The sequence below is a fragment of the Electrophorus electricus genome, chromosome 14 (genome assembly GCF_041902795.1).
Source record: "Electrophorus electricus isolate QZ-2024a chromosome 14, ASM4190279v1, whole genome shotgun sequence".
Taxonomy (NCBI): domain Eukaryota; kingdom Metazoa; phylum Chordata; class Actinopteri; order Gymnotiformes; family Gymnotidae; genus Electrophorus; species Electrophorus electricus.
This window is the reverse complement of record NC_137510.1, coordinates 3,477,501-3,502,500: the sequence shown is the minus strand read 5'-3', so window position 1 is coordinate 3,502,500 and position 25,000 is coordinate 3,477,501. Positions and strand designations below refer to the sequence as shown.

The following is a 25,000-nucleotide window of genomic DNA, read 5'->3' as shown; positions in this document are numbered from 1 at the left end:
TGATGTTGATGTTTTGTCTTTCTCACAGATGAACAGTTACAAATAAACCTTTGCTGCTGAAGTATTTGTATTTGTTCTGAAAGTGTAAGTGTGTGTGTGTGTAGGAACTTCTGGGGAAGAATTTTCTTGAGCTAGCCCATCCAGAGGACCAGGGATTACTCAGAGACAGCTTACAGCAGGTTTGTTTGTTTGTGTGTGTGTGTGTGTGTGTGTGTGTGTGTGTGTGTGTGTGTGTGTGTGTGTGTGTGTGTGTGTGTGAGAGAGAGAGAGAGAGAGAGAGAGAGAGAGAGAGAGAGCGAAATAAATTAAGGGGTGCATTTATATGGACCTACCTGGTTGCTCTGGTGACTTCACGTATGCCCTTTGACCTCAGGTGGTGAAGCTCCGAGGTCAAGTTCTGTCTGTGATGTTCCGATTCCGAGCCAAGAACCGGGAGTGGATCTGGATGAGGACAAGTTCCTTCACATTCCAGAATCCGTACTCGGAGGAGATAGAGTACATCATCTGCACCAATGCCAACGTTAAGTGAGTCCTCACACACAGGTGCACGTGCACGCTTGTGCACATGTACACTCATGTGAATGCACACATTCTCTCTCACACACACACACACACCTCACACACTGCAGACCAAAAGAGAGGCTACACACGGTCAGCTTGTTGCTCTAGTAGTGATATGGAAGAGTTTTTTTTGTCATTTTTTAGGCCAAATTATTCATTTGAAAGTGAAATTGGTCAAATCCATTTCGCAACTGCAGCTTGCGAAACCACGGTGCTTTCCTGTAATGTGTGTAATGGTAATAAACGTGTCATTATTTTAATGTGGTTTTAATTTGCTGTAGGATAATGTGACACATGCTTGTGTTTGGCAATTTGTTACATTGCTTTTACTTGCTGTATATTTGATCATAGCAAAATATGAGTCATAGAGAATTATTTGTGTGTAAATGTCAGAGGGAGAGGGAGCTGGGAAGAACTCTTATCATGTAACATCTTAAATGTGTTCTGTCTCTGAAGTAGAAGCCCAGCCGGTGTTCTCAGTCACTGGAGAATAAATCTCACGTCATCGGACTCCTGGGTGTTGCATACTCTAGAAGTGCCCACTCACTTTCCCACTCTAAGCAGTAGTGTGTTTAAACAGGTGGAGCTGGGACAGACTGGGACAGGTGTATCTGGGACAAACCTGGACCAAAGTATTTGGCACACAGATGAGAGCCATCCTGAGCTGGGTGGTTATAATGGATATTGATCCGATTTAACTTTTCCTCATTCCCCAAATGTTTCCGATCAAATATTACTCAAGTCTTAACAAAGTTGCTTCAAAGCACATTCAGGTCTTAAGTAATGTAAGGAGATGCCTGCTTGTGTGATTTTGGTAAGCAGTGTCGTGCAGATCTGTCCGTGAACTTTAGGAGGTTTGATCAGAAGAGCTGAGAGTTGAGTCATTCGGGGCAGAATTGTTCCCGAGAACTAGAACTTGTGCAGCTATTCTATTTTCAACCTAAATTTGTAAATTCGCTTTTTTTAGTGGCATAAGCTGCCTTCAACCAGGTCTGTTTGTGCTGAAGCAAACGAAAAATGTCAGTTGTATATGGTGATATTCTAGAGCCTGCCATAGTCTGTTGCTGCTTTGAGGAGTGAGACTCTACTGCCCCCTAGTGCATAATATTGGCCCCACAGCTGATGAGATATGGTGTGGTCAGCCAGCTCCTCTCAGTGGAAGGCTGAATCCCAGCACACTGTGTGTATGTGTGTGTGTGTGTGTGTGTGTGTGTGTGTGTGTGTGTGTGTGTGAGAGACAGACTGTGAGCATGTCACCCCCCTGCCCCCTCTGTACCTGCACTCTGACAATTCTCTCTCTCTCTCTCTCTCTCTCTCTCTCTCTGAAGTAAAGCTCCAAATCTGGATGCTCTGTCCCCTCTCTCCTCCCCAAATGGGGCGCTGCCCGCCTCTCTAGGGCAGAACAGCCCCAGCTGCCCCTCTGCCACCAGCCCAGGGCAAATAACTGCCAGGTGAGCCCAGATATCCTCCCAACTGCCCACCTTTCTCTGGGCCTGGGGAGCTCACTGCACTAGTCTCCCCTCCTCCGGCTGCTTTTCTCTTCGAGCCGTGGTGCCTTTCACTTTGGGCTGAGGTACAGATAAGTAGGTCTAACCAGCATGACTGTAGGACGAACCCCATCTCGCTAGACAGCTGTGGTGTCCATGGTTACGGGAGAGTGCTGATGGTTGTCAGGTGATGGGTTTGGTGGTTGGTGGTGGGTGTAAGAGATGAATGTTGTGACTGTTCTAATCTCTCTCTCCCACCCACCCCAGGCAGTTGCAGCAGCAGCAGCAGGCAGAGCTGGAGGTGGGCGGAGCCAGGGAAGGGGTCTATGAGGCTGGACAGGTATCTCTTCCTCAGGTAACTCCCCACTGCTGTCCAAGTGTTCTGTCAGCTGCCGCACCAGTTTGGTGAATGTCAACAAAACTAAACGTGTGCAGCTGCGCTCAGTGTATTGTGCATTGAGGTTGGGTTGAGCGCTCTCTCTCTCTCTCTCCCTCTCTCTCCCTCTCTCTCATCCTGCAGGTGCCAGGATCTGTAGCGTCTGACCCCAGTGAGTGTTGTGATTCAGACCTTCATATCGACCCTAAGCTCACCTCTAAACACACATCAGTACACACTTACAATTCTACCTTTCTATTGCTTGTCTCTTAGGTCTCTCTAAGGTTCTCTCCTCTGCTGCGCCCCCTGTTGGCCAGCATGTTTATTCTCCAGCAGCTTCATTCAGTGCTTCTGCTCGGCCCAACGAGTCCTTCAGGTACCTTCAGAACCACAAACACACACACTAACACACACATTAATACGAGCACACACTCATTCTTACACATCCGCGTGTGCGCATATACACACACACACACACCCCAGCATGCCCTTTTCAAGTATATTCAGAACGTGTGTGTGCGTGTGTGTGTGCGTGTGCGTGTGCGTGTGCGTGCGTGCGTGCGTGTGTGCGTGCGTGCACGCACCTCCAGGTCAGCACCAATGGCCCAGCCCTTGGGACAGCCTGCTCCCTCTGCAGGTCAGATGCTGGCACACATGTCCCGGCAAGGTGCCCCCTCTGGTCCAGTGGTGAACAGTAGCAGTTCTATCCAGGCACAGTCTGGAACCTCGGGACCCCCTGGGGCCTGGCCTTCCTCACAAACCCCCTTCAACACACAGGTAAGGCTGCCTCTCAGAGGGCCAGTGTGTGAGCGGGTGTGGGTGTGTGTGTGTGAGTCTACGTTACACACCACCCTCTCCACAGCACAGCTGCCCTAATGCTGGACTGGGAGACCGAGCAACTGCCAGTTGGTCTGGGTTTTGATATGTGTCGTCCTGACTGTGGGTCTGTCTCTGACAGGTGGGCGGGCAGGCAGGGAAGAATCAGTCACCACAGTTTGCCATTGGATCCTTTAGCTCCGCCCCTTCCTCCTCTGTCTCTCCCTCTTTCGGGCAGATGGGTGGAGCTGCGGTTAACACACCATCCAACACATCCAGTTTCCCTCAGCTCAGCAACCGCCCCCACCCCCCAAACAACGGCTACAGTAAGAGTCCCCTCCAACGCTGAAGTCCTGAACTCTGCTGTAGCATTAGCTTACGAACACACCAAATAACTACCGAATCTCTTCCCTTCTCTCCTTGTCCGACCACAACGCATGTCAGGTGATGTCAGTCAAGCAGGGGTGCAGTTCTCCTCGAGACCAGCAGAGGCCACTGGCTGGCAGCAGTGGCAGAACCAGCAGCACACGCAAGGCCCCGCAGAAGCACATCCTCATGTCCCGAACAACCAACCTGAGATGTTCCCGGTGAGTGTCTCGCGTGTATTTCCTGTGTCGAAGCAGAAAGTTCAAGAAGGCTGTTTAAGGCTTCTGTGAAGATCTCGTCTGCGTATCACCAAACGTGTGCAGGCGTTACACGCAAACGTTTGATAGATGTCAGCACTAGGGGGCAGCATCAAAGCAAGAATGGGAATGAGTAATGAAAAGCTGCTATCTTTACACAAGGCTTGTGCTCTCTCCAAGAATTAATGCGCATTTCATTATTCTTGTAATATTTTGAGGATGGGTCTATAAATGTGTGTAATGCCATACATGTGATGGCTGTTCCTCAAACTACATCATGTTGTTGCCATGCTAGTTTGGGTGGAGTACTGTATGCATCTCATGACCAGCCAGTCAGCCTTTACCTGACACGCAGCTCTGTAAATCTTCACAATGTGTCGTTTTGATTTTGGAGGCGTATGCATCAGGGTGTCTGCGTGCTACTTATCCATGTCTCCTTGCTCTGCATCACCACTCATAGACATTTATGTGGGGCTTTGCAGAAGCAGAAACCAGCCTTAAGCAACCATGAGAGTGCAGCTTGCTGGCTGAATGTGTAGAACAGGTGACACGTTCATAGATTATCAGCGAGGGATTAATTGGATGCAGAATTCATATATCCATTTAAGATGAGTCATCAGTATCCTTGTACCATTCCTGTGGAAAATTACAAACTGTGGAATTAAAATAAAAAATGAAACCAGAGATTATGAAACTGCAAAACAGAATTGGAACTTTTTGGCTGCCCAGACACATCCAGAAAACCCGTGCGTAGAGAAAGCTGCGAAACACAGGGTTCGGGCCAAAAGCCCTTTCAAAGCCTCTGCAGGTCTGGAGACCGTGAAGCCTGTTGATTGTTCCTTCTCTCCCTCTAGGATGTTCTGTCCATGTTGGATCAGTCTGCAAACTTCAACAACGAAGACTTTGGTGAAATTCCGATGTTCCCTCCATTCCCCGAGTGAGCGTGTGCCTCCACGCTCTCTTTCCTCTCTCTCTCGGTCGTGTCTGTCTAACCAGGCCATCTGTGGATGGGGAGGAAGTGAGAGGGATGTTTAAAGTCATCGTGTAGAGGAGGAGCGAGGAGTAGTGGAGGGGACAGGTCAGGTGGACGGGGCTCGGCCCCCACCACACCCACCTCCAAGACTCGGCAGTGGTTAAGGCTCTCACTAAAACTACGCACATAAAAGCACAGAGGGAACACAAGTCCTACACACTGAGTTACTGCCCCCCACCCCACACTGATGCACGCATGATCGCGCCCACGTAGGTTTGAATTTCAGCCCCCACGTCACCTCTCTCAGGTGTATGAGGTCAGTACCGTGATGCTGGGAGGTGTAGCAAGTGCTGACTCCTGCCTACCTGAGAGGTACTGCACTCTTTGGGAGTTGTGGGGATTTTTTGGTTTTTTGTAAGAATTGCAGTTATATGAGGATGTTCCTCCAGTGAGACACACACACACACACACACACACACACTGTTTGCACTGTTAATACAGATACACAGATGTGATTGCTCTGTGATGCTCTTCCTCCTCTCCTGGTTGTATGATTTTTGATTGCTTTTAAATATGTTTTTGTTAAAACAGTTGAATAGGACGAAAAAAATGAAACTGAAAAGACAATAATTATGCGCAGGGATCAGTCTTCTAAGTTCTTTCACTGTGTCCTGGTGAGTGGTTTGGAAGTCATTGTTATTGAAAGTGTCTATGGTGAGAAATTCAAACAAGTAATCGGGGTTCTCTGGCCTTTTGATTCACTTTATTGTTAAAGGGTGTGAAGTGTCCACAAAATTGGAAACAGCCATTCGCTTTATGGTCATGGACAAGGTTGGAAAGCCGGACTCTTCGTCGCAATTTTTATTTCTGCTTGTCTTTAATTCTTTTAGCCTCCCTTTATTTAGTCTCCGTTTCCTCCAGATTTAATGTAAATGTGCACGCTGTGCTCCTCTGCTGGGTGTGCTCCTGCCTCTGTAGCGCTCCACACTCGCGTGGTCAGATGTTGCGTCTGACGCTGGTCTCAGGAAGACCCACCCAGAGCTTCCACTCTCCAAACCAGCCCAGAACATCTGGGTCTGTCTCTCTTTCACACTTTTCTCCATCCTCCATACTTCCATGGGCATATTTTTCATTTGTTTTGAAATTATGGATTTTAATATTGATCAAACCTTTTTTATTGATTGATAACGCCCGCATTTCTCTTTGGCTACCTGAGTTTTTATTCACACATTATGTAAACTGATGTCAGTTCTGTTTTTCAGACAGAACTAGAGTAATATTCTGGTAAATTGTAATGTTTTTGTTTATTGTAAACCACTTTTTTGTCAATGTCTATAAAATGATGTGAATTGTAGATTATATATTACACATAGATCCACAATTATGAAAATATATGTATATGAAATGTTAAATGTGGGGGAAAAAATGTTTCTTTTTGTATTAAAATATTGTATTGTCAAAGTGTTGGTCTTGGAACTGTCATTGAGTTTTAGAGAAATATGTGAAGGTGAGGGAAGAACTACATACTGAACTCACAAAATTTACATTCATTTGACTTTTTTTTTTCTTGGAGTAATTGAAATTTTACTTTTTAATGGTTTTCAGGATTTTCTTTGTTTTTAGTGTCTAGTTTTTCAGAGTCACAGGTCACATGGGAAGGGAAACGTTTATAGCAGGTTTTACAACAGTGAGTTGGACTGATCTAAATTGCAATTTGAAGGATTTTTGCAGTTTGCTGTGTCATTCTGACCCTGAAGGGAACACAAGGTCGCTGCTCTCTGAGGAGATACGTGCTGGTTCTTGCTCTTCATGGGTGAGGTAAGGGATGTCTAACCACTGCGGGTTGGGTTTCCCCCACCTGTTCCTCCTTCATGTGTTTCTTCTCCTGTCTTTCACCCTTGTCTCTTATCTCTTCCGCCCCTTGTCTTTCCTCCACTCTTCCTCTCCGCTTGGTCAATGGGTTTACTATTTCACAACTTGCTCTCACATGCTAGTGTGCAGCCTCTTTCATTACAGTAGATTAAATCTTTCAGATTAGCTTCTCTCTCTCTCTCTAAAATCAAATATTCCATTTGATAAAAACTGATGACAATTTTGCCAATAAATTACAAATCCTGTGCTACAATATTAAATGCAATCAAGTGTCCAACCCCCCCCCCCCCGTTCCTTTGCATCTCAGTTGGCATTTGAACAGCATCAGTCTGCATCTGACTGGGGGTGTTCACTTCCACTCTGTGGTGCAGAAGAGGAGTGTTTTTTTTCTCTCTCTCTCTCCCTCCCTCTCCCTCTACATCTAACCACTGAGTCTGGTGCACTGTCGTCTCCCTGGCCCCATTTGCACCTCTGGGGTCATTTCAACCTGCAGCTGTATACTGCATCTCAGCTCCGGGTGTCATTAGTCCCATATATGGCCTGATTGTTACCAAACGCCTCTTTAACTATTCATTGGGGACATGGGCACCAGGCGTTGGTGTGAGTGTCCTGCTGAGTGGTAAGGGCATGTGTTTGCCAGCTGTAAGAGAAGTAGCCTGAGATGACCACAGCAGTAGGTGGGGATACTCGGTGCAGAGGATACACGGTTTCATAGCACGACAGCAAAGTGTTGTGCTCTGAGCACTTTTAAACAGGGGTAAATTGCGTGACTGTGTATGTGCGCGTCAGTCAGCTGTAGAGGAGCTACAGAACGTGGAAAGCCAGATGCCATATGAACTGGAAGTGGTTGAGCCAATCGTATCGTGGATTTCAAACATATGATGTCCTAAGTGAGTTTGTGGAAAGCAGGTGAAGCATGTGGATGCCAGGCGTTTGTGAAGGATTCAGCCTTAACTAAGGGCATCGCCAAGCCCGTTTCCTCGGTGCTGGTGGCGTAGCCAGTGACGGGGGACATGGATCTGCAGCTCCCGGAGTCACGGCTGGACCTGGACGTCGACCTGGGCTTTGCTCTTTTCTTCTTCTTCCTGCTGTGTTTGTTCTTGCTGGGTACCATTGTGCGCTGTGCCCAGCTGGTGCTGGACCCCTACAGTGCCATCTCAGTCTCCGCCTACCTGGAGGAGCAGGAGGAGGGCTGACATAGACGTCCCATAATCTCCGCACTGCGGGCAACTGCACAGACCAATCAACTGGCACCTTTAATTAATAATGCTAATGAGTAGAGATGAACTAGTATCCTGTGATGATAAACAACTAACGACTAAGAAATACCTGTGGGGGAGATATGCATTGATGAGTTGAGAAGCCTAAAAGGGCTGAGAATGGAACATTTAAGATTGATCTGTGAAGTGGAATTGACTGATTTACCTGACACAAACTCACTTTTTGATTTACTCCCAGGACTACTGGCGCCGATATTGCTGAAAAGAGGCAGTAAAGTAATCGTAACTTTTACTTTAAAAAGGCATTTAAAATGCATCAAGAGTATAGCTTCTTTGTGTGTGCGCAACATGTAAGGAGCATTATATTATTTAATTAAACCATATACATTTATTTATGAGTGTATATAAACATTTTCTTTGCTCAATGTATGTTTTATATTTTCATTTTATAAACGCGTTAGAATGGCCATGAGGGAAACAGCCTTAAATTCTTTGTTACTTTTAGACTTTCGAACCGTAACCAAATAATCTACAAAGTACCGTATGCTACTGTACCATAACCCTAACCCCTAGTTTTTAAACGTTAAAGCCTACCTGATTTTGTTTGTTTGTATCGCTTTACCACGGCGCAATCCGACTGCGTAAAACTCCAAATTGCAGGTGACTTTTAAACTGGTAGGCGTTTTTAAATACCGTTACTGTAGCTCCCTTCACATGCGTTTCAAAAGTTTAGCCAGTTAGCTACACGCTCTGTCCTAGCTACCTTCCTTCCTTTTAGTGTTTAAGTGATTGTTTTTCACGATTTTTGATTCCGCTTTTACTTCTCCTTCGTTGTAACGTAAGGTAACCAGCGGCCTTTGATCCATAAATGTCTCCAATACAAAAGCGCCATCTATCTTAACTAGGATGGCTAACCTAGCTAGCGCCATCGATGGCACGTACAAGGTTAAATATTTTATGTTCCATTAATTACAAAAACATAACGAGCTGTTTAAAACGTTATCTTCTCAGGTGAAATATCTGCTGTCTGATTATTTCATCTTGTGAAAGAACAAGAATGGCTGTGTTTGGGGGTTTGTTCAGGACTGGAGTATCCCTCGGTCAGTCCTCGCTACTGTTATGCACGAGACAGTTCGCTACAGGTGAGCGCTGTCGGTAATGCGGATCACCGGAGCTAGTGCACGTGAGCGCTGTCGGTAATGCGGATCACCGGAGCTAGTGCACGTGAGCGCTGTCGGTAATGCGGATCACCGGAGCTAGTGCACGTGGTTAAGGTGCTCTACTTGTCCTCAGAAGGTTGCCAATTCAAGTCCCACCACTGCCAAGTCGACACTGTTGGGCCCCTCAGCGAGACCTTTAATTGCTCGTTTTAGTTAGTCCTAATTGTAAACTGCTTTGGATAAGTGTTTGCTATATGTAAATGTAAAGTATTTGTGTTTAACGATGCTTTTGAGAAACTTGTCCTGTTGTTATATTTTGGTTTATTCTGTAATTTGTCTTTAAGGAACATGTTTGTGTGTGCGAATGCATGCCATTCCAAAGCTGAAAAATGTGGACCGGTGGACAGAGAAGCGGAGTATGTTCGGTGTGTACGATAACATAGGGATTTTGGGTGAGTTAGAATTTCTACATTTACTAGAAATACCATGTTCTGTTATTCTAAGAATGATGCAGTAAAAGTGGTGCAAAAATGTTCATTTTAGTGGGTCCTTACAGTACTCTTAATTGCTTAATCCTGCATGACCTGGTATAAGCAGTTCTAAACAGGGTCTTATTAGTGACATGGTACAGTACAATGAAACTAAGCTGTACAGGATAACACAAAAGCATGATTAAGTGTGCCAATTTTGGCCACTGAATCGCCCTGACCTGGACTCCCCTCTGCCTTACTCACGCCAGGTGACTTTAAAGCCCATCCCAAAGATTTGATCACTGGTCCTGTCTGGCTCCGGGGTTTCCGTGGCCATGAACTGCAGCGTCTCACCAGGAAAAAGCAAATGGTGGGTGACCGAATGATGCTGCAAGACCGGCACAATCTGGCGAAGAGAATCAGCTTCCTGTACCGCCGGTTTAACCGCTACGGCAAACGCAGATAAATGCTGGCAGAAGGCACAACCTTTTGCACGCTGCTGTTTCCTTTAGAGTTGAAAAATAGTAAATTGTCAACCATATTCGTTGTTTGTTTGCCCTCAATTTGTTTACTAAACTTTCCAGGCTTTATCCTGCAATCATCTTTAATGCTCCATGTTTGCATAAAGGAAATCAAAGTTCACACAAATCAATTCCAAACTCCATTTATTTATTAAAATCTGTCAGTGCAATAGTAGGGTTACAATCAAAAGAAATGGAAGGGTGAGTAAAAATAAAGCCCCACCACAGGAGCTGACCCCAGCACATATTCTGTTCACCACTGGAGTGCTTTGGCTTAATGTGCACCAGTCCTAGTAATATATACTTCACACTGGACAGTGTACACACTCTGCTCGCAATACAAAAAGTCATCCCAGGTTCCCCATGCGTCTCTGATAAAGGTGAATCTGGTGGGACTGGCAAACCCAAGGCATGGAATTTCAGACATCATGGAGAGGTCAGAGTTCAGACTCGGCCTGTGGTACAGAACAACCTATCAGAATGATGAGGCCCTACAGAACCCAGCTTTAGTTTTTGTGTGGTGTTTCCTCAAAGTCATATTGCGAAGACTACATGTGGATAAAAACCAGAATTTTTTTTCAACTTTTGAAACATTTGATTTTTAGACTTGTTTAAAATCAGCAAATCTGAGACATATAAAACATCCCTACTGTAAAACAGAAATTCAAGAAAATAATTAATTTTTTTCTTAAATAAACACTTCACCATTCAGCACTTGACATTTTGCATGCAACAAACCTGCAAACTTGCTAAGCACTTCTCCACAGCTGGTAAACTGTTCAAGAAAAGGTGCTATATAAAGTGTAAATATTATTACTACTATTATTATTATTAACAACCACAACAATAGCTGTTCAGTCCTGAGGAGTCCAGTTCTGCTCACCTGAGTCTCCCTCCCTTTCCTTCTGAACTCTATGCCTCTTTTTCTTGGGTCCACCCACTGCCTGGTGGGGCACTGAGGGGGAGGAGCCATCATCGTCTCCACCAGTTACACAATCTAAAATGGCTCCACCCTCATCCTTGCAAAGACAGGTGGAGACAGACAAGTAAGTCACAAGAACACGGGTGGGGTACAGCATTAATATCCAACTTCCAAATTAAACATTTTCAGTTGGCTTAACATTTCTGTAACAAAAATCTATCCTTTGCAAACCTTGGTGAAGAATCATTTATTCTTCTCAAAGTATGTGACATTCTCTGATATAAAGTAGATCAACTAAATATAATTTTTAAATATAAAGAAATATGCATCAGAACTGAACCTCTGAAGGGTGCTATGATTAAGTCTGTGGGACAACCGATGGAGGCAAATGGGTAAAATGTAACGGACTGAATGAATTATCCATGTGCATTGTACCAATGAGTACGGACCTTCGCCTGCTCAATTTAACCTTAATTAAGAAAAACAAATGAAGTAAAGCAAGCCTGGAGTGGCATTGCCTGCTGCTGAGAGGAGAGCAAATGCACCTCTAACGGGATGGTGAACTGGACGGTCCTGTATTCGTCTCCGTATGAGTCCAGAGTCTTCATGAGGAACCTGGCAAACACAGAGTGAGTACAGGTAACTCTTGGAACTTTGTTGATCACACTGAATTTAAAGTACAAACAAAGCAGGCAAAAAAAAAAGACAAGTCAGCTTTGGGTGCTCAGGGGAATAACTGTTATTAAAAAAGGTGCCTTTCTTACCTTCTCTCTTTCTTCATTCTGCGCAACAGTCTTTGGACCTGGTACAGGCGACCCAGTATCCGCTCATTAACCTGAGAAACAGACACCATGGCCGTCTGTTAATCATGCTTCTGTAAGATTCACAAGCCGTTACATGCTCAAGTAGGACCATTTCAAAAACGCCCAAAACAGGCGCTTACATTAAAACGCACGCTAAGATGCAGTACTGCTTAAGAGGAATCGCCTGTTCTCACCTGCTCGATCTCCTTGCACCTCTTGCTTAGCGCCTGGCATTTCCTCTTCTGCACTTCCGTCCGCTCCTCCGCGCTGTCCCGCCCCGGGCCATCCATGACCTCCGCGGGCCCAGGAGCCAGCTCCACCGTGGGCCCGGGAGCCAGCTCCACCGCGGGCCCGGGAGCCAGCTCCACCGCGGCGGCCTCCAGCTCGGCCTCCAGGATGTGACCCCCGAAGAGCGGCGGCAGAGCCAATCCAGAGAAATCCTCCATCATCTGCAACGCATGACCACACGGCAAGGCTGCGGCGCCGGATTACAAGAACATGACTGTAATCGCCCTGCATGATTTTTAAAAGCATGAACACACGTGGCCGATCTGGGACTTTCTGGATGTTTAGGCCACACGGTGCATTAATCAAACGCAAAACTTACTTTGAACACTTCTCGACGCATGCAGTGCTAATGTAACTCCGGAGTCATTTCAGGGTTGCTCGCTAAAGGAAAAGAGGGAGGCCTCATCAGCGCAGTTTTAGTCGATCTGACCATATGACATTAACCAATTACTCCTGTGCTTTCGATCATAATTTCAGTCGTTTTGGGACCATCAGCCAAGCACATAAACACTTTCACCATACTAATGATCCATTATAAGGCGCGTTTTAAAATACGTCATCACCGTAAACCAATCGTCAGTCGATTTGGACTACAGTTCCTATGACGTAACTCCTCATTTGGACTACAGTTTCCATGACTCTCATCGGGAACTACAGCAACGAATATGGCGTCCAGTAAGTATCCGTAGCTACTGAGATTCTTGAAAATCGTGACTTTTAAAGAACATTACATCTGTCTTGTGCAATAAGATGCTTGTCATTTTTCGGCGATCGGTTCAGACACGTTCGCGTACAGGAAGACATTTTTCACGTGGTTGTTTTGAGACGTGGATGACCTTGGGCTTGTATCAGAGCGACAGTGCAGCTAACGCTAGCTAACCTGGCTTGAACTAAGGGCTATAGCTGACCTAGTCGGGGGATTTCTTGTGTATTTGTGTCATGAAGATTAAATTCTCTTTTCAGTCGCAAATTTCCTGAAAACGGCGTGGAACAAGGAGCCCGTGGTGACGGCTGCATGTGGACTGGGCGTCTTGGGTCAGTGTGTGAATCCAGTTGTAAAACGTCAAGAAAACTAACCTGTTTTGGCTCTCAGCCTCCATAAACGGCTTTCAAAAAATGATTAAGAAAATGTAAAGTAAATTAATCAGTACGCGATATTTCCAGTAACTGGTTAATTTGTATGTCGTTTCCTGCAGCACTTATTTTGCCGTTGGTCAGTCCCTACACTGAGTACGCGGCCATGATAAACAAAGCGACCCCTTACAACTACCCAGGTGGGTCATGCTGCCATGACATGACAGTACCGTACTACCGTGATGTCTGTCTCTCAGTGTAACTGCTGTTAACCTGATTATGACCTGCTTTCCTTCACACCTTCACCTAGTTCCTGTGCGAGATGATGGAAACATGCCTGACGTTCCAGCACACCCATGCGACCCACAGGGCCCGAAACTTGACTGGATTAAGAACCTGTGAAAAATCTTCCCGTGTACCGTCACCCCGCCGCTGTACAATACACTCTCCCCTGCCTGCCTGAATCAGGGGCTGTCAATAAATGTTTTTGTTTAAGCACACTTTTTCATTCCTTTATAAATCGCAGTACGGTCCCTGAAGAATAATGAAAACATGCTGCCCAGTAAGCGACTTTATGGCTTCTGTTTACTGCTCAGGTCCAGCTTGGTCCAGATCAGCCTGGTAGTTGCATGAACCAGCCAGAAAACCCATCTCAATTCCACTTTAACAATAATAAAGCAGTATAGGAAAACCTACTTGCAAAATCAGCCACACTTATTTGTATATTGGCAAAGGGTGTTGAAGTTTTGTTGTCCAGGGTTAAGACTGCTTATGTGATTAGTTTGTTTACCTCATTACTCTGAATTTTCAGGTCTGTGCTGTCTGGCTGAAACTGGTGCAGTAAATTGAATTTTAACTGGTTAAAAGAAAATACTTGTTACCAGTATCTAAATTTCTCTATCAAAACAATTTTTTTACATTTATGAATTGAATTTTCAGTGATTGCAATAGTATTTATAATTTAATTTTCAATAATGTAAGTTTCATATGTGGATATTTAATTTTTGATGTCAAGAAATGTTCTTGCTAATAATTCTAACTTGCTAGATAAAAGTGAAATTGAGTTAAATTGAGAAATTACATTCTTGAAAACAAGAAAAACCTGATTAAAAACGAGATTAAAAGCTCATGTGTTTACCGTGCTCTTTGCAGGAGCAGATTTAATAGCTCTGTACTAAATCACCCAACAGTACTCAGGCATGTTATTTTGATCTGTAATATCAAAAACTGTGTTCAGTGGGTAGGTAAAGGCCCCACACCAGCATGTGTACACTTCCAGAACAAGAAGTTGGTTGTGGCTTGGGATCATCAGGTGTTTCTATTTCTAAGTTATTTGACCATTCATTAAGCAGGACGGACGCCTGATGTTGATTGGTTGAGCACGTTCTCTCATCCTCTCTAAAGAATATATCACCCAATCTTACTTTCTTCCACTACCCTAAAGGTGAAGAAAATACAAGAAAGATCATTGAGATTAACATGACGTGTTTTAATTCTTAAACGGAAGAGGAAAAAAAGCTGTTGGGAAGTTCATATGTTGACGTCAACCCCCCCCCCGTGTGAGCCTGAAGGCGCGAGGCTCACCGCAAGGCTAGCGGTCTTTCTGGGTACAGACACGGACTGGTAGTTTCACACACTCACATGGAAGCTACAATACGGAAAAACCTCAGAGTTTCAGAGAACCTGCAAAACTTCACAAAGACCTAATAAATGCTAATAAGTTTACAGGTAGTGTGGTCATGGCTTGTAAATGTACATGGGGTTAAAATAGCAATAACAATTAGAAATATATCATAAATTGGATTTTAGAAACAAAATTCATACATAGCACTTATTTATATGTGGTTAATACTGATTAATGTGAATTAAATTCTAATCTAATATACTCAATGTAAGAATCTTTTGGGACAAAAAAAACAAAAAAAACAACTACAGTAGACCATATACATCTTTGATGGCAAAACTCAAAACAGAATAACTTTCGGAAGTGGAGAGAAAGTTTCACAAAATTGACATAAATTATGTCTTATTAATACTTTGAGACAAAGACAATCAGTACAATGACCTTTCTCAAAACCATTTTGATTCTGAGCTTTTAAGTATTTCCACAGTGATGTTAGTATTCCTATAAAAATTCTTGGATGAAGTTGTCAAAAGAGCTTCTGATTCAGATAAATGTTTAAATGCAACAAATAGGGTTATAGGATATTAAAAGTTTTTAAAAACCCAAACACTAAAAAGCTTTTATTTTTACCTTAAATTTTAAGACACATCTTCCAAACATCTGATACATAGCCCCCACCCATGTAGAAATGAGAGCTCAAATCCAAAGACATGCCAACATAAGCGAGGATGTTTTCATTAATACAGCCCAGTGTCACTAAGGTGGTCCAGTGTTATTAACACAGTCCACTGCTTCACAGTCTTGCACCTCCTCACACACAACCTCACTTTCTGTAGTCTTCTGTCACTTCCTGAGGTTCCCTCTCAACAACATCCTCCCAGCCTCCACTTTCCTAACCTTCATGCAACTCAAGACTACAAGCATAGCTTGGGCTATTTTTTGGGGGAAGTTTGAGAAATATATTCTAAATATATTCGAAATATTTTTTCTGGTCCTGAGTGGGGAAAACAGAGGCTTGGGCAGAGAGCCTTACAATTGTTTACATTCATGAACCACCACTGCACTGCCTCAGAGACTGTTTGCTCTACCACCAGTGCCTCAGAGACTGTTTGCTCTACCACCACTGCCTCAGAGACTGTTTGCGCTCAACACTTTCTCTCTTCTCCCTTTCCAGATCTTGCAGCTGTTTTCACCTTTCCTGTTAGCCAGCATCACACAAAATGCTCCGAAACGCCTCACCTTCACAACACCTTCCTTTTAAATAAAATTCACTTTTAAACAAAATGCATGGAAAAGCCTCGTGAAATCAACCCTCAGGCTGACTCAGCATATGACATTCAGTACATAAAGCTCTGCTGTGCTGCATCAGTATTTTACCTTACACTGGATGGGTTTGCACATCCAAAAACAGATTTATAAAAAGTATTTATATGAAAATTTCTCTTGCCTATTTTTACTATGCATATTTTATTTTTAAAAAGTACCAAACATGAACGAAACTATTCAACAAACAAATCTGTAAATTTGAACCACAGGTACCCACAGGGTACCCACAATGCTGTGAATGAATAAAGTTCTGCTACCACTATAACACACATACTGCAACAGGAGACTTTTCAGGGTCCTTAGATGAGTCATCACCCCACAGCCAAGACCCAACACACACACACACACACACACACACACACACACACACACACACACACACACACACACACACACACACACACACACATACACACCACAGACAAGACCCACCCCAACACACACACATCCCACAGACAAGACCCACCCCAACACACACACACGCACACCCCACAGCCAAGACCCAACCCAACGCACACACATACACACACCTCACAGCCAAGATCCACCCCAACACTCACACACACCCCACAAACAAGACCCAGCACAACACACACACACAGCCACGACCCAGCCTACAGTGTGAATACCGACTATAGCATGACTGTTATTTTAAAACACAGTCATTTTGTTATTTTTAAACTCACTGTACTTTTTGTTTCTTCAAATCTATTGTATGCTCATGGAGATTTAGAAATTCACTCAAGAAATCAAGCTCACATATTGTAAATGTTTAACTTCACAGATATATCTTTTTTGCTACTGAGCGATTCAAAATACTTCAAAATATGTTTTAGGTCCTTACAGCCAACAGTGAAGGAGCTTTACTCTCTAACATTTCTAAGATAATTATTAATACGTGTTGTCATATGTTGCATGAAATTAGCATAAAATAAATGCATATTCAATACCCATTTCAACATGAAAACAGAGATCCTACTCAATGAGAGGAGCGGAGCGATCATTGGTCACCGTCTTCCTCAGCCGAATATGAGCAAATGGATTGGTCCTGTATGGGATATATGCATATTAGCCTTAATATCTGACGAATTAGATTAGAATCAATAATTTTTAGTTGAATTACCTGGTGGGTGGTGGAGGGGGGGAGGAGCGCTCAGCCAGAACCTGTGACGAGAAGAAACCAGGAATGACATCGAAACACACCACAGACACTCTACTGTCAGAGAGCTCCAGGAATGACATTAAAACACACCACAGACACTCTACTGTCAGCGAGCTCCAGGAATGACATCAAAACACACCACAGACACTCTACTGTCAGAGAGCTCCAGGAATGACATCAAAACACACCAGACACTCTACTGTCAGAGAGCTCCAGGAATGACATTAAAACACACCACAGACACTCTACTGTCAGCGAGCTCCAGGAATGACATCAAAACACACCACAGACACTCTACTGTCAGAGAGCTCCAGGAATGACATCAAAACACACCACAGACACTCTACTGTCAGAGAGCTCCAGGAATGACATCAAAACACACCACAGACACTCTACTGTCAGAGAGCTCCAGGAATGACATTAAAACACACCACAGACACTCTACTGTCAGCGAGCTCCAGGAATGACATCAAAACACACCACAGACACTCTACTGTCAGAGAGCTCCAGGAATGACATCAAAACACACCACAGACACTCTACTGTCAGAGAGCTCCAGGAATGACATCAAAACACACCAGACACTCTACTGTCAGAGAGCTCCAGGAATGACATCAAAACACACCAGACACTCTACTGTCAGCGAGCTCCAGGAATGACATCAAAACACACCAGACACTCTACTGTCAGAGAGCTCCAGGAATGACATCGAAACACACCACAGACACTCTACTGTCAGCGAGCTCCAGGAATGACATTAAAACACACCACAGACACTCTACTGTCAGCGAGCTCCAGGAATGACATCAAAACACACCACAGACACTCTACTGTCAGAGAGCTCCAGGAATGACATCAAAACACACCACAGACACTCTACTGTCAGAGAGCTCCAGGAATGACATCAAAACACACCAGACACTCTACTGTCAGAGAGCTCCAGGAATGACATCAAAACACACCACAGACACTCTACTGTCAGAGAGCTCCAGGAATGACATCAAAACACACCACAGACACTCTACTGTCAGAGAGCTCCAGGAATGACATCAAAACACACCACAGACACTCTACTGTCAGAGAGCTCCAGGAATGACATCAAAACACACCACAGACACTCTACTGTCAGTGAGGTCCAGGAATGACATCAAAACACACCACAGACACTCTACTGTCAGCGAGGTCCAGGAATGACATCAAAACACACCACAGACACTCTACTGTCAGAGAGCTCCAGGAATGACATCAAAACACACCAGACACTCTACTGTCAGAGAGCTCCAGGAATGACATCAAAACACACCACAGACACTCTACTGTCAGCGAGGTCCAGGAATGACATCAAAACACACCACAGACACTCTACTGTCAGAGAGCTCCAGGAATGACATCAAAACACACCACAGACACTCTACCGTCAGAGAGCTCCAGGAATGACATCAAAACACACCACAGACACTCTACTGTCAGAGAGCTCCAGGAATGACATCAAAACACACCAGACACTCTACTGTCAGAGAGCTCCAGGAATGACATCAAAACACACCACAGACACTCTACTGTCAGAGAGCTCCAGGAATGACATCAAAACACACCACAGACACTCTACTGTCAGAGAGCTCCAGGAATGACATCAAAACACACCACAGACACTCTACTGTCAGAGAGGTCCAGGAATGACATCAAAACACACCAGACACTCTACTGTCAGAGAGCTCCAGGAATGACACCAAACTTAAATTAATCTAGATCATCTGGATGTAGTGTTTCATTCCTGTCTATCAAATCAGAAAAGGAAATATTCTCTCACATCTTTTCCAAAGACTTATTTTCTACGAACTTTGTTCACACTGTCTAGTAACATAACAGTAATAATCACTGTTTTCCACATGAACTAATGGCTCCAGTTCATGTACTCCTGTGCTTAGGCCTTTGATCTGTTGATGAAGTGGTAATGTCTCATACAGCCCATGGACAAACTCAGCAATGTCCTCTCTAAGAGTTTCTTCCTGAAATCACCAAGAGTCATAGTTATCAGTTCAGAAACGTCTTGTTCATAATTAGTATGTGGTCCAAGTGTGAACAGACTCTGGCTTTGTCAGTGGTAGAACCAGGAAGGTTTAAAAGCAGCAGCTCAGAGGATACGATCCGTACATCCAGGTAGACAGAGACAGACGGAGTTCATTTATTTAAAATGCCATCATCTCATGGATTAATTTCTGTTAAACAAGCAAAACAAATTACAGTCCATGAATAAATAATGTGTGAACATTTGGACTGTGAAATATTATTCAATTCCAAATTACAAGTAAAACATTCTGACAGGTACATGTAAATATTTGTATAGATTAGCACTACAATGTCGTGTAACATCAGAACACAGTGTCACCCCAGCTGGCTAAAGAATGAGGAACTCCGACAGACACCAAATGTGGCCATATTTACATTTGTATGGTAGGTTGCACGAGTTCAGTGCAGGCCAAGTCTGTCAGGCTGGCAGACAGTTTTTTATATTTTCAGACAGCACTGCAGTGCCTCTGAAATGAGGATGTATTCTATCTCAAGTGTAAAAGGCAGGGTTCTACCAAACCATGCCAAAGTTGTCTAGAAAACGGATTCTGATACAGAAGCGCCAGCCTCTAAGCCATGTGTTCAAAGAAAAGAGCGGACTAAAGGAATCCGCACCCCTGGTTAGGTGAGGCAGCTGGCCAGAGATGTAGAGACATCTTCCCATTACATTCTCTACTAAAGTCTAAGGAATTTCAGATTCCCCAGATTCCCCATCACTAGTGCCTGTGTGAACAACACAGCGCATAACTTCTGCAATGAAGCCAACTCAACCGTAATATCCAGTACCAGGAAAGCATCTGTGTCTAAAGTAGGGATGAACCAATTCTGAATTTTTTGGGGTGATACCAATATTAATGACTGATATTTTTAGGTTTAGGCATTTCAAAGCAAGTTCGGACCCTTTGGGTTCCATGAAAGGCACTATATAAATATACCTTCACTCATTCATAATGTATATATGAAGTGCAGTGAATGTAAGACATGTTAAAATCTAAAAATGGATCATTCATTAATTTTACACAAGCCATGTCACATGTAACATCACAATTATTGTAAACATCGTATACGTTTCTCGTAACACAAAAGGGAAAAAAATTGTTTCATTACATTTTATTTTCTAACCTTCCTCAAATGTTAAGTGACATTCATTTTGCCTTAAATTGGTACAGTCATAAGAAAGCCAATGTCTGGAAACACAACTGCAAACCTGCAGTCACCATCATCAGCTGGCTCACTAAAAACATGCGGAAATCATTCTAAACACAGGTTGCACATTACAAAAGAAAACTTTACTCATAATGGCAATAATATACAAGGAGCTTTTACTCATAATGGCAATAATATTTTACTCATAATGGCAATAATGAATTTTACTCATAATGACAATAATATACAAGGAGGTCTAAATTAAACAGAAGCCTTAACCTGTTGCATGAAAATTATTTTTTGTGATTATCAGCCAAACTTCCAGTACATAATCGATAATGATAAATTCAAAATCACCCTTATATATAGAAATAATATATTGGCCACCAATAAATTGTGCACCTCTAACCAAGCATGATTGGAGAATCATTTACTGTGACCACTAGTGCTGATAAAAGATCTGAGCTTCCACTTGGTTCCCCCAGCAGACAAAGATAACATGATATTTGAAATAGTTCATGTCGCATAGTTAGCAGAGTGGGCTGTGGGGCTGGTGTTAGTGTGGGGGGTGTTACTGTGAAGTGGATTTAGTGTGAGGTGGTGTTAGTGTGGCTGGTGTTAGTGTGGAGTGGATTTAGTGGGGGAGGGGTGTTAGTGTGGGGGGTGTTACTGTGGAGTGGATTTAGTGTGAGGTGGTGTTAGTGTGGCTGGTGTTAGTGTGGAGTGGATTTAGTGGGGGAGGGGTGTTAGTGTGGGGGGTGTTAGTGTGGAGTGGATTTAGTGTGGGGTGGTGTTAGTGTGGCTGGTGTTAGTGTTAGTGTCCAGTGGATTTAGTGTGGGGTGGCGTTAGTGTGGGGGCTGTTAGTGTGGGCTGGTGTTAGTGTGGGGGATGATAGTGTGGAGTGGATTTAGTTTGGCTGGTGTTAGTGTGAAGTGGATTTAGTGTGAAGTGGTGTTAGCGTGGCTGGTGTTAGTGTGGAGTGGATTTAGTGTGGAGTGGATTTAGTGTGGCTGGTGTTAATGTGGGGTGGTGGTAGTGTGGCTGGTGTTAGTGTGGAATGGATTTAGTGTGGCTGGTGTTAGTGTGGAGTGGATTTAGTGTGGGGTGATGGTAGTGTGGGGTGGAATTAGTGTGGAGTGGATTTAGTGTGGCTGGTGTTAGTGTGGGGTGGTGTTAGTGTGGCTGGTCTTTGTCAGTTGTGTGTGAGTGTGGTGTTTTGCCAGTTGTTGGGAATCACCATGCTGTAGGGTCTAGGTCGGAAAGTGCTCACACGCTTCGAAGCCACACTCCCCTCCTCCTCTGAGTCCAGGGTGACCTGCTGCAGCTCACCACCAGGGGGCAGTCTGTCCAGCTGCCCCATGCTTGTGCTGTTCACCTTCGACAGCAGAGGAGAGCTGCAAGAGACGAGGGAAGCAAGAGACTCCATCGGTGTTCAAAAAAAAACAATAACTCCATGCTAGTCCAAAATCTAAAGGAAAAAAAGCTCAATACAGACGGGATCTCCTGCTGTTCCAGTGTGTTTGGGAGCGCCTGAGTGTAGGAGAAGGGAAACCAGCCTTTCCTTTTGGAAAGAGAGAGAGAGAGAGAGAGAGAGAGAGAGAGAGAGAGAGAGAGAGAGAGAGGACCAGCCATGTAAAGGTGAATTTACTCTTACTTTCATGTTGTACTGTTCTGTGAATTTGATGGAGAACAAGAAGTCAAGAGGAACAGGTATGCTCATGCACCCAAAGCTCATGCTCTGACTTGATTGGCTGGCCGAAGGTCTGATTAATGGATGTGGTCGTCACGGCTGCGGGCTGTACCTTCCGGTCCTCTGGTTGTGTCCATAGTGCCAGCCGTCCCGTGGCTCACTGATCAGCAGGCTCAGAACATCCCCAGGTCGGAAGGAGAGCAGGCACGAGCCTCCTCCTCCTCCTCCTCCTCCTTCTCCTCCTCCTCCTCCTCCTAGGCCTCCTTCCGCTGAGCTTGGGGAGTGGGGAAACAGTGCCTCCACACAAGAGGGAGCAGAGAGAGGGAGTACACGGGGCAGAGTAGAGCCTGCAGCAGAGAGGGAGAGAGGGAGGGAGAGAGAGAGAGAGAGAGACAGAGAGAGAGGGAGAGAGAGAGAGAGAGAGAGAGAGAGAGAGAGAGAGACAGAGAGAGAGAGAGAGAGAGAGAGCGGGAGAGAGAGAGAAAGACAAAGAGAGAGAGGGAGAGAGAGAGAGAGAGAGAGAGAGAGAGAGAGACAGAGAGAGAGAGACAGAGAGAGAGAGAGAGAGAGAGAGAGCGGGAGAGAGAGAGAAAGACAAAGAGAGAGAGGGAGAGAGAGAGAAAGAGAGAGAAGGAGGATGGTTTGACACAAAAATAAATAATTAGAGAAAGAAAAGGCCTAAAAGAGAGGGATAGAAATGTTTTGATAGCAGGAAAGACAAAGAAGTGGAGGGACTGTGGAGCAAGCAGCATGAACACCAGTAAATCCATCTTACCAAAGACCCCCGCCCGCACCTCGCTGGGCTGTTTCCGTGGCAACGGCAGTGTGGATGTTGCATAGAGCTCAGTGGCCTTGAGGAACAGAGGATTATGGGCTGGGGGAGAGGTGGCACTGCCACGCTGGAGGGCAAAGGGCACAGGAGTGAGGGCACGGGAGAGCGGTGCACTGTGGGGCAGCGGTGGGCTGTGGGGGGCGTTGGAGGGAAGGGCCAGACCCCGAAGGCAGCTGAGGGGCGGGGCAGAACTGGTGCTGAGGGACAGAGAGGCAGAAACAGCCAATGGGGCAGACTGCAGGCCGGAAACACTCCCCGCCGCCTGCACAGTGGTCTGCTGGAAACTGGTGGGGCTTGCAGCGGTATTGGCATCGTGGGTGGAGTCGTTCTGAGGGGCGGTACTGGCATCGTGGGTGGAGTCGTTCTGAGGGGCGCGCTGCGGTGTGCCGGTGGCAGACGGAAGGGCCAGAGAGCGAGGAACGGGAGCAGCCGAGCTGGACGTCCCTTCCCCCTGCTGCTGCCGGGTGCGACTGCTGGCCTCCCCGTTCAGTAGGGGAGGAACTTCCTGGATGGACAACCTCTGAAGGAGAAGAGAGGAGTGACTGACAAGAAGATAACCGATTACGTTTTTAATATTTCCAAACATAAGCTTCTGTCATGTGCTGAAAATGTCAAATGCATGGACGACACACCTGTTCCCCAGACTGTGCACTGTCCAGTTTGGCATGTCGGAGGACCTCTGCTATCCCAGCAGCCCCTGGGCACTGGGGGGTGGTATGGCGTAGCAGGCTGAGTGCGCGCTCCGGTAGTTTTGTTGGTTGGGAGCAGGACTGTTGCCAGGACAACAACTTTTGGGAAAGAAGCTCCCGCACCTGCAGAGAGATGTCAGCATATTTTGTATCACAGTTCTGACCCATCAAAACTGCACTAAAGTACTGACCTGTCAATACAATACTACTTTAGTTTTACAGTACAGAGTACTCACCCACTTGCAAAGTATGCTGTTTTAATTTTAGTGTTACTGTAATGACCCATGTACTGTTTTAGATTTAGTGCTACAGTACTGACTGATTGGTACCTTGCAGTAGTTGATAAAGAATTACTCTGGTTCACTCTAGTTTGTACCTTACAGTGGTAGTTGATTATGAGTTACTCTGGTTCACTCTAGTTTGTACCTTACAGTGGTAGTTGATTATGTGTTACTCTGGTTTGCTGTAGTTTGTACCTTACAGTGGTAGTTGATTATGAGTTACTCTGGTTCACTCTAGTTTGTACATTACAGTGGTAGTTGATTATGTGTTACTCTGGTTCGCTGTAGTTTGTGCATTGCAGTGGTAGTTGATAATGGGTTACTCTGGTTCGCTGTAGTTTGTGCATTGCAGTGGTAGTTGATTATGGGTTACTCTGGTTCGCTGTAGTTTGTGCATTGCAGTGGTAGTTGATAATGAGTTACTCTGGTTCGCTGTAGTTTGTGCATTGCAGTGGTAGTTGATTATGTGTTACTCTGGTTTGCTGTAGTTTGTACCTTGCAGTGGTAGTTGATTATGTGTTACTCTGGTTTGCTGTAGTTTGTACCTTACAGTGGTAGTTGATTATGAGTTACTCTGGTTCACTCTAGTTTGTACATTACAGTGGTAGTTGATTATGTGTTACTCTGGTTCGCTGTAGTTTGTGCATTGCAGTGGTAGTTGATAATGGGTTACTCTGGTTCACTGTAGTTTGTGCATTGCAGTGGTAGTTGATTATGTGTTACTCTGGTTTGCTGTAGTTTGTACCTTGCAGTGGTAGTTGATCAGCAGCTTGGTGACAGAACACTGGCGGTCCACCAGGAAGCAGTATCTCCTCCTCTCCTCAGTCAGAGCTGAACGGTAACCCACAGCAACCAGAGTATCCAGCTCGGTCTGCCGACGACTCATTAATTCTACATACTGAGATAGAGAGAGAGGGAGAGGGAGAGAGGGGGGGGTCGAATGGGGATACTCAATTATTGTTTTTATGGCACTGACACTGTGCATTCTCTCTCTCGCACATTAGAGAGATGGA

At 44.8% G+C, this 25,000-nt stretch overlaps 5 protein-coding genes and 1 long non-coding RNA gene across 18 annotated transcripts in view; 3 read left to right on the top strand and 3 right to left on the bottom strand.

Annotated features, from left to right (window-relative positions):
- The window catches only part of arnt (aryl hydrocarbon receptor nuclear translocator), a 13,018-nt gene extending 6,721 nt beyond the window's left edge, over window positions 1–6,297 (top strand). For 2 of the 5 annotated variants that reach the window (XM_081696787.1, XM_081696788.1), the window contains exons 12-21: window positions 105–179; window positions 374–525; window positions 1,890–2,012; window positions 2,316–2,403; window positions 2,569–2,596; window positions 2,698–2,800; window positions 3,015–3,201; window positions 3,383–3,566; window positions 3,685–3,827; window positions 4,718–6,297. In XM_081696787.1, the coding sequence (XP_081552913.1) occupies window positions 105–179; window positions 374–525; window positions 1,890–2,012; window positions 2,316–2,403; window positions 2,569–2,596; window positions 2,698–2,800; window positions 3,015–3,201; window positions 3,383–3,566; window positions 3,685–3,827; window positions 4,718–4,804 (1,170 nt within the window). In that variant the 3' untranslated portion in view covers window positions 4,805–6,297. The remainder of the gene's footprint in view (window positions 1–104; window positions 180–373; window positions 526–1,889; window positions 2,013–2,315; window positions 2,404–2,568; window positions 2,597–2,697; window positions 2,801–3,014; window positions 3,202–3,382; window positions 3,567–3,684; window positions 3,828–4,717) is intronic. The other 3 variants (XM_027003150.3, XM_027003151.3, XM_081696789.1) reach the window with 2 other exon arrangements.
- LOC145651226 (uncharacterized) lies at window positions 6,286–8,624 on the bottom strand. Its single transcript, XR_014117036.1, has 3 exons — window positions 8,523–8,624; window positions 8,134–8,186; window positions 6,286–7,880 (listed from the first exon to the last, which is right to left on the bottom strand). It is a non-coding gene; the product is annotated as an uncharacterized LOC145651226 (long non-coding RNA).
- Window position 8,625: 1 nt separating this feature from the next.
- mrpl51 (mitochondrial ribosomal protein L51) lies at window positions 8,626–10,099 on the top strand. 3 transcript variants are annotated; one of them, XM_027003157.3, is made up of 4 exons: window positions 8,626–8,771; window positions 8,940–9,070; window positions 9,433–9,540; window positions 9,828–10,099. In XM_027003157.3, exons 2-4 carry the CDS (start codon window positions 8,986–8,988, stop codon window positions 10,022–10,024), a joined length of 390 nt encoding a protein of 129 aa, XP_026858958.1. In that variant the 5' UTR covers window positions 8,626–8,771; window positions 8,940–8,985; the 3' UTR covers window positions 10,025–10,099. The 3 variants fall into 3 exon arrangements, with proteins under 3 accessions (XP_026858958.1, XP_026858959.1, XP_026858957.1); XM_027003158.3 differs by having other exon boundaries at window positions 8,637–8,771; window positions 8,979–9,070; XM_027003156.3 differs by having other exon boundaries at window positions 8,657–8,873; window positions 8,979–9,070.
- A 107-nt stretch (window positions 10,100–10,206) lies between these two features.
- On the bottom strand, window positions 10,207–12,553 carry tfpt (TCF3 (E2A) fusion partner). 2 transcript variants are annotated; one of them, XM_027003155.3, is made up of 6 exons: window positions 12,412–12,553; window positions 11,999–12,279; window positions 11,766–11,836; window positions 11,547–11,616; window positions 10,963–11,098; window positions 10,207–10,534 (listed from the first exon to the last, which is right to left on the bottom strand). In XM_027003155.3, the coding sequence occupies exons 2-6, from the start codon at window positions 12,251–12,253 to the stop codon at window positions 10,524–10,526; spliced, it is 543 nt and encodes a 180-aa protein (XP_026858956.2). In that variant the 5' UTR covers window positions 12,254–12,279; window positions 12,412–12,553; the 3' UTR covers window positions 10,207–10,523. The 2 variants fall into 2 exon arrangements, with proteins under 2 accessions (XP_026858956.2, XP_026858955.2); XM_027003154.3 differs by having other exon boundaries at window positions 11,999–12,253; window positions 12,412–12,551.
- ndufa3 (NADH:ubiquinone oxidoreductase subunit A3) lies at window positions 12,174–14,295 on the top strand. 2 transcript variants are annotated; one of them, XM_081696793.1, is made up of 4 exons: window positions 12,174–12,308; window positions 13,056–13,127; window positions 13,289–13,366; window positions 13,477–14,295. In XM_081696793.1, the coding sequence occupies exons 1-4, from the start codon at window positions 12,263–12,265 to the stop codon at window positions 13,566–13,568; spliced, it is 288 nt and encodes a 95-aa protein (XP_081552919.1). In that variant the 5' UTR covers window positions 12,174–12,262; the 3' UTR covers window positions 13,569–14,295. The 2 variants fall into 2 exon arrangements, with proteins under 2 accessions (XP_081552919.1, XP_026858961.1); XM_027003160.3 differs by lacking the exon at window positions 12,174–12,308 and adding an exon at window positions 12,631–12,767.
- A 339-nt stretch (window positions 14,296–14,634) lies between these two features.
- zgc:158689 (BAR/IMD domain-containing adapter protein 2) overlaps window positions 14,635–25,000 on the bottom strand; it is a 24,510-nt gene continuing 14,144 nt past the window's right edge. For 2 of the 5 annotated variants that reach the window (XM_081696790.1, XM_035530426.2), the window contains exons 8-15: window positions 24,733–24,885; window positions 23,650–23,829; window positions 22,961–23,537; window positions 22,298–22,532; window positions 21,991–22,056; window positions 21,733–21,889; window positions 17,240–17,280; window positions 14,635–17,164 (exon numbers count right to left, since the gene is read on the bottom strand). In XM_081696790.1, coding sequence (XP_081552916.1) covers window positions 17,092–17,164; window positions 17,240–17,280; window positions 21,733–21,889; window positions 21,991–22,056; window positions 22,298–22,532; window positions 22,961–23,537; window positions 23,650–23,829; window positions 24,733–24,885 — 1,482 coding nt within the window. In that variant the 3' untranslated portion in view covers window positions 14,635–17,091. Of the gene's footprint in view, window positions 17,165–17,238; window positions 17,281–21,732; window positions 21,890–21,986; window positions 22,057–22,297; window positions 22,533–22,960; window positions 23,538–23,649; window positions 23,830–24,732; window positions 24,886–25,000 lie in introns of those variants that run through there. The other 3 variants (XR_014117033.1, XM_081696791.1, XR_014117032.1) reach the window with 3 other exon arrangements.

Excerpts from the sequence above, each read along its gene's own strand:
- mrpl51 (XM_027003156.3), top strand. Across the intron at positions 9,071-9,432 it reads CACGAGACAGTTCGCTACAG|GAACATGTTTGTGTGTGCGA; the intron begins GTGAGCGCTGTC and ends TTTGTCTTTAAG. Across the intron at positions 9,541-9,827 it reads CGATAACATAGGGATTTTGG|GTGACTTTAAAGCCCATCCC; the intron begins GTGAGTTAGAAT and ends TACTCACGCCAG.
- ndufa3 (XM_081696793.1), top strand. The coding sequence starts at position 12,263 with ATGACCACACGGCAAGGCTGCGGCGCCGGATTACAAGAACATGACT. Across the intron at positions 12,309-13,055 it reads CGGATTACAAGAACATGACT|TCGCAAATTTCCTGAAAACG; the intron begins GTAATCGCCCTG and ends TTCTCTTTTCAG. Across the intron at positions 13,367-13,476 it reads GACCCCTTACAACTACCCAG|TTCCTGTGCGAGATGATGGA; the intron begins GTGGGTCATGCT and ends ACCTTCACCTAG.
- tfpt (XM_027003154.3), bottom strand. The coding sequence starts at position 12,432 with ATGCGTCGAGAAGTGTTCAAA. Across the intron at positions 12,254-12,411 it reads TGCGTCGAGAAGTGTTCAAA|ATGATGGAGGATTTCTCTGG; the intron begins GTAAGTTTTGCG and ends CATGCGTTGCAG. Across the intron at positions 11,837-11,998 it reads GGTGCAAGGAGATCGAGCAG|GTTAATGAGCGGATACTGGG; the intron begins GTGAGAACAGGC and ends TCTGTTTCTCAG.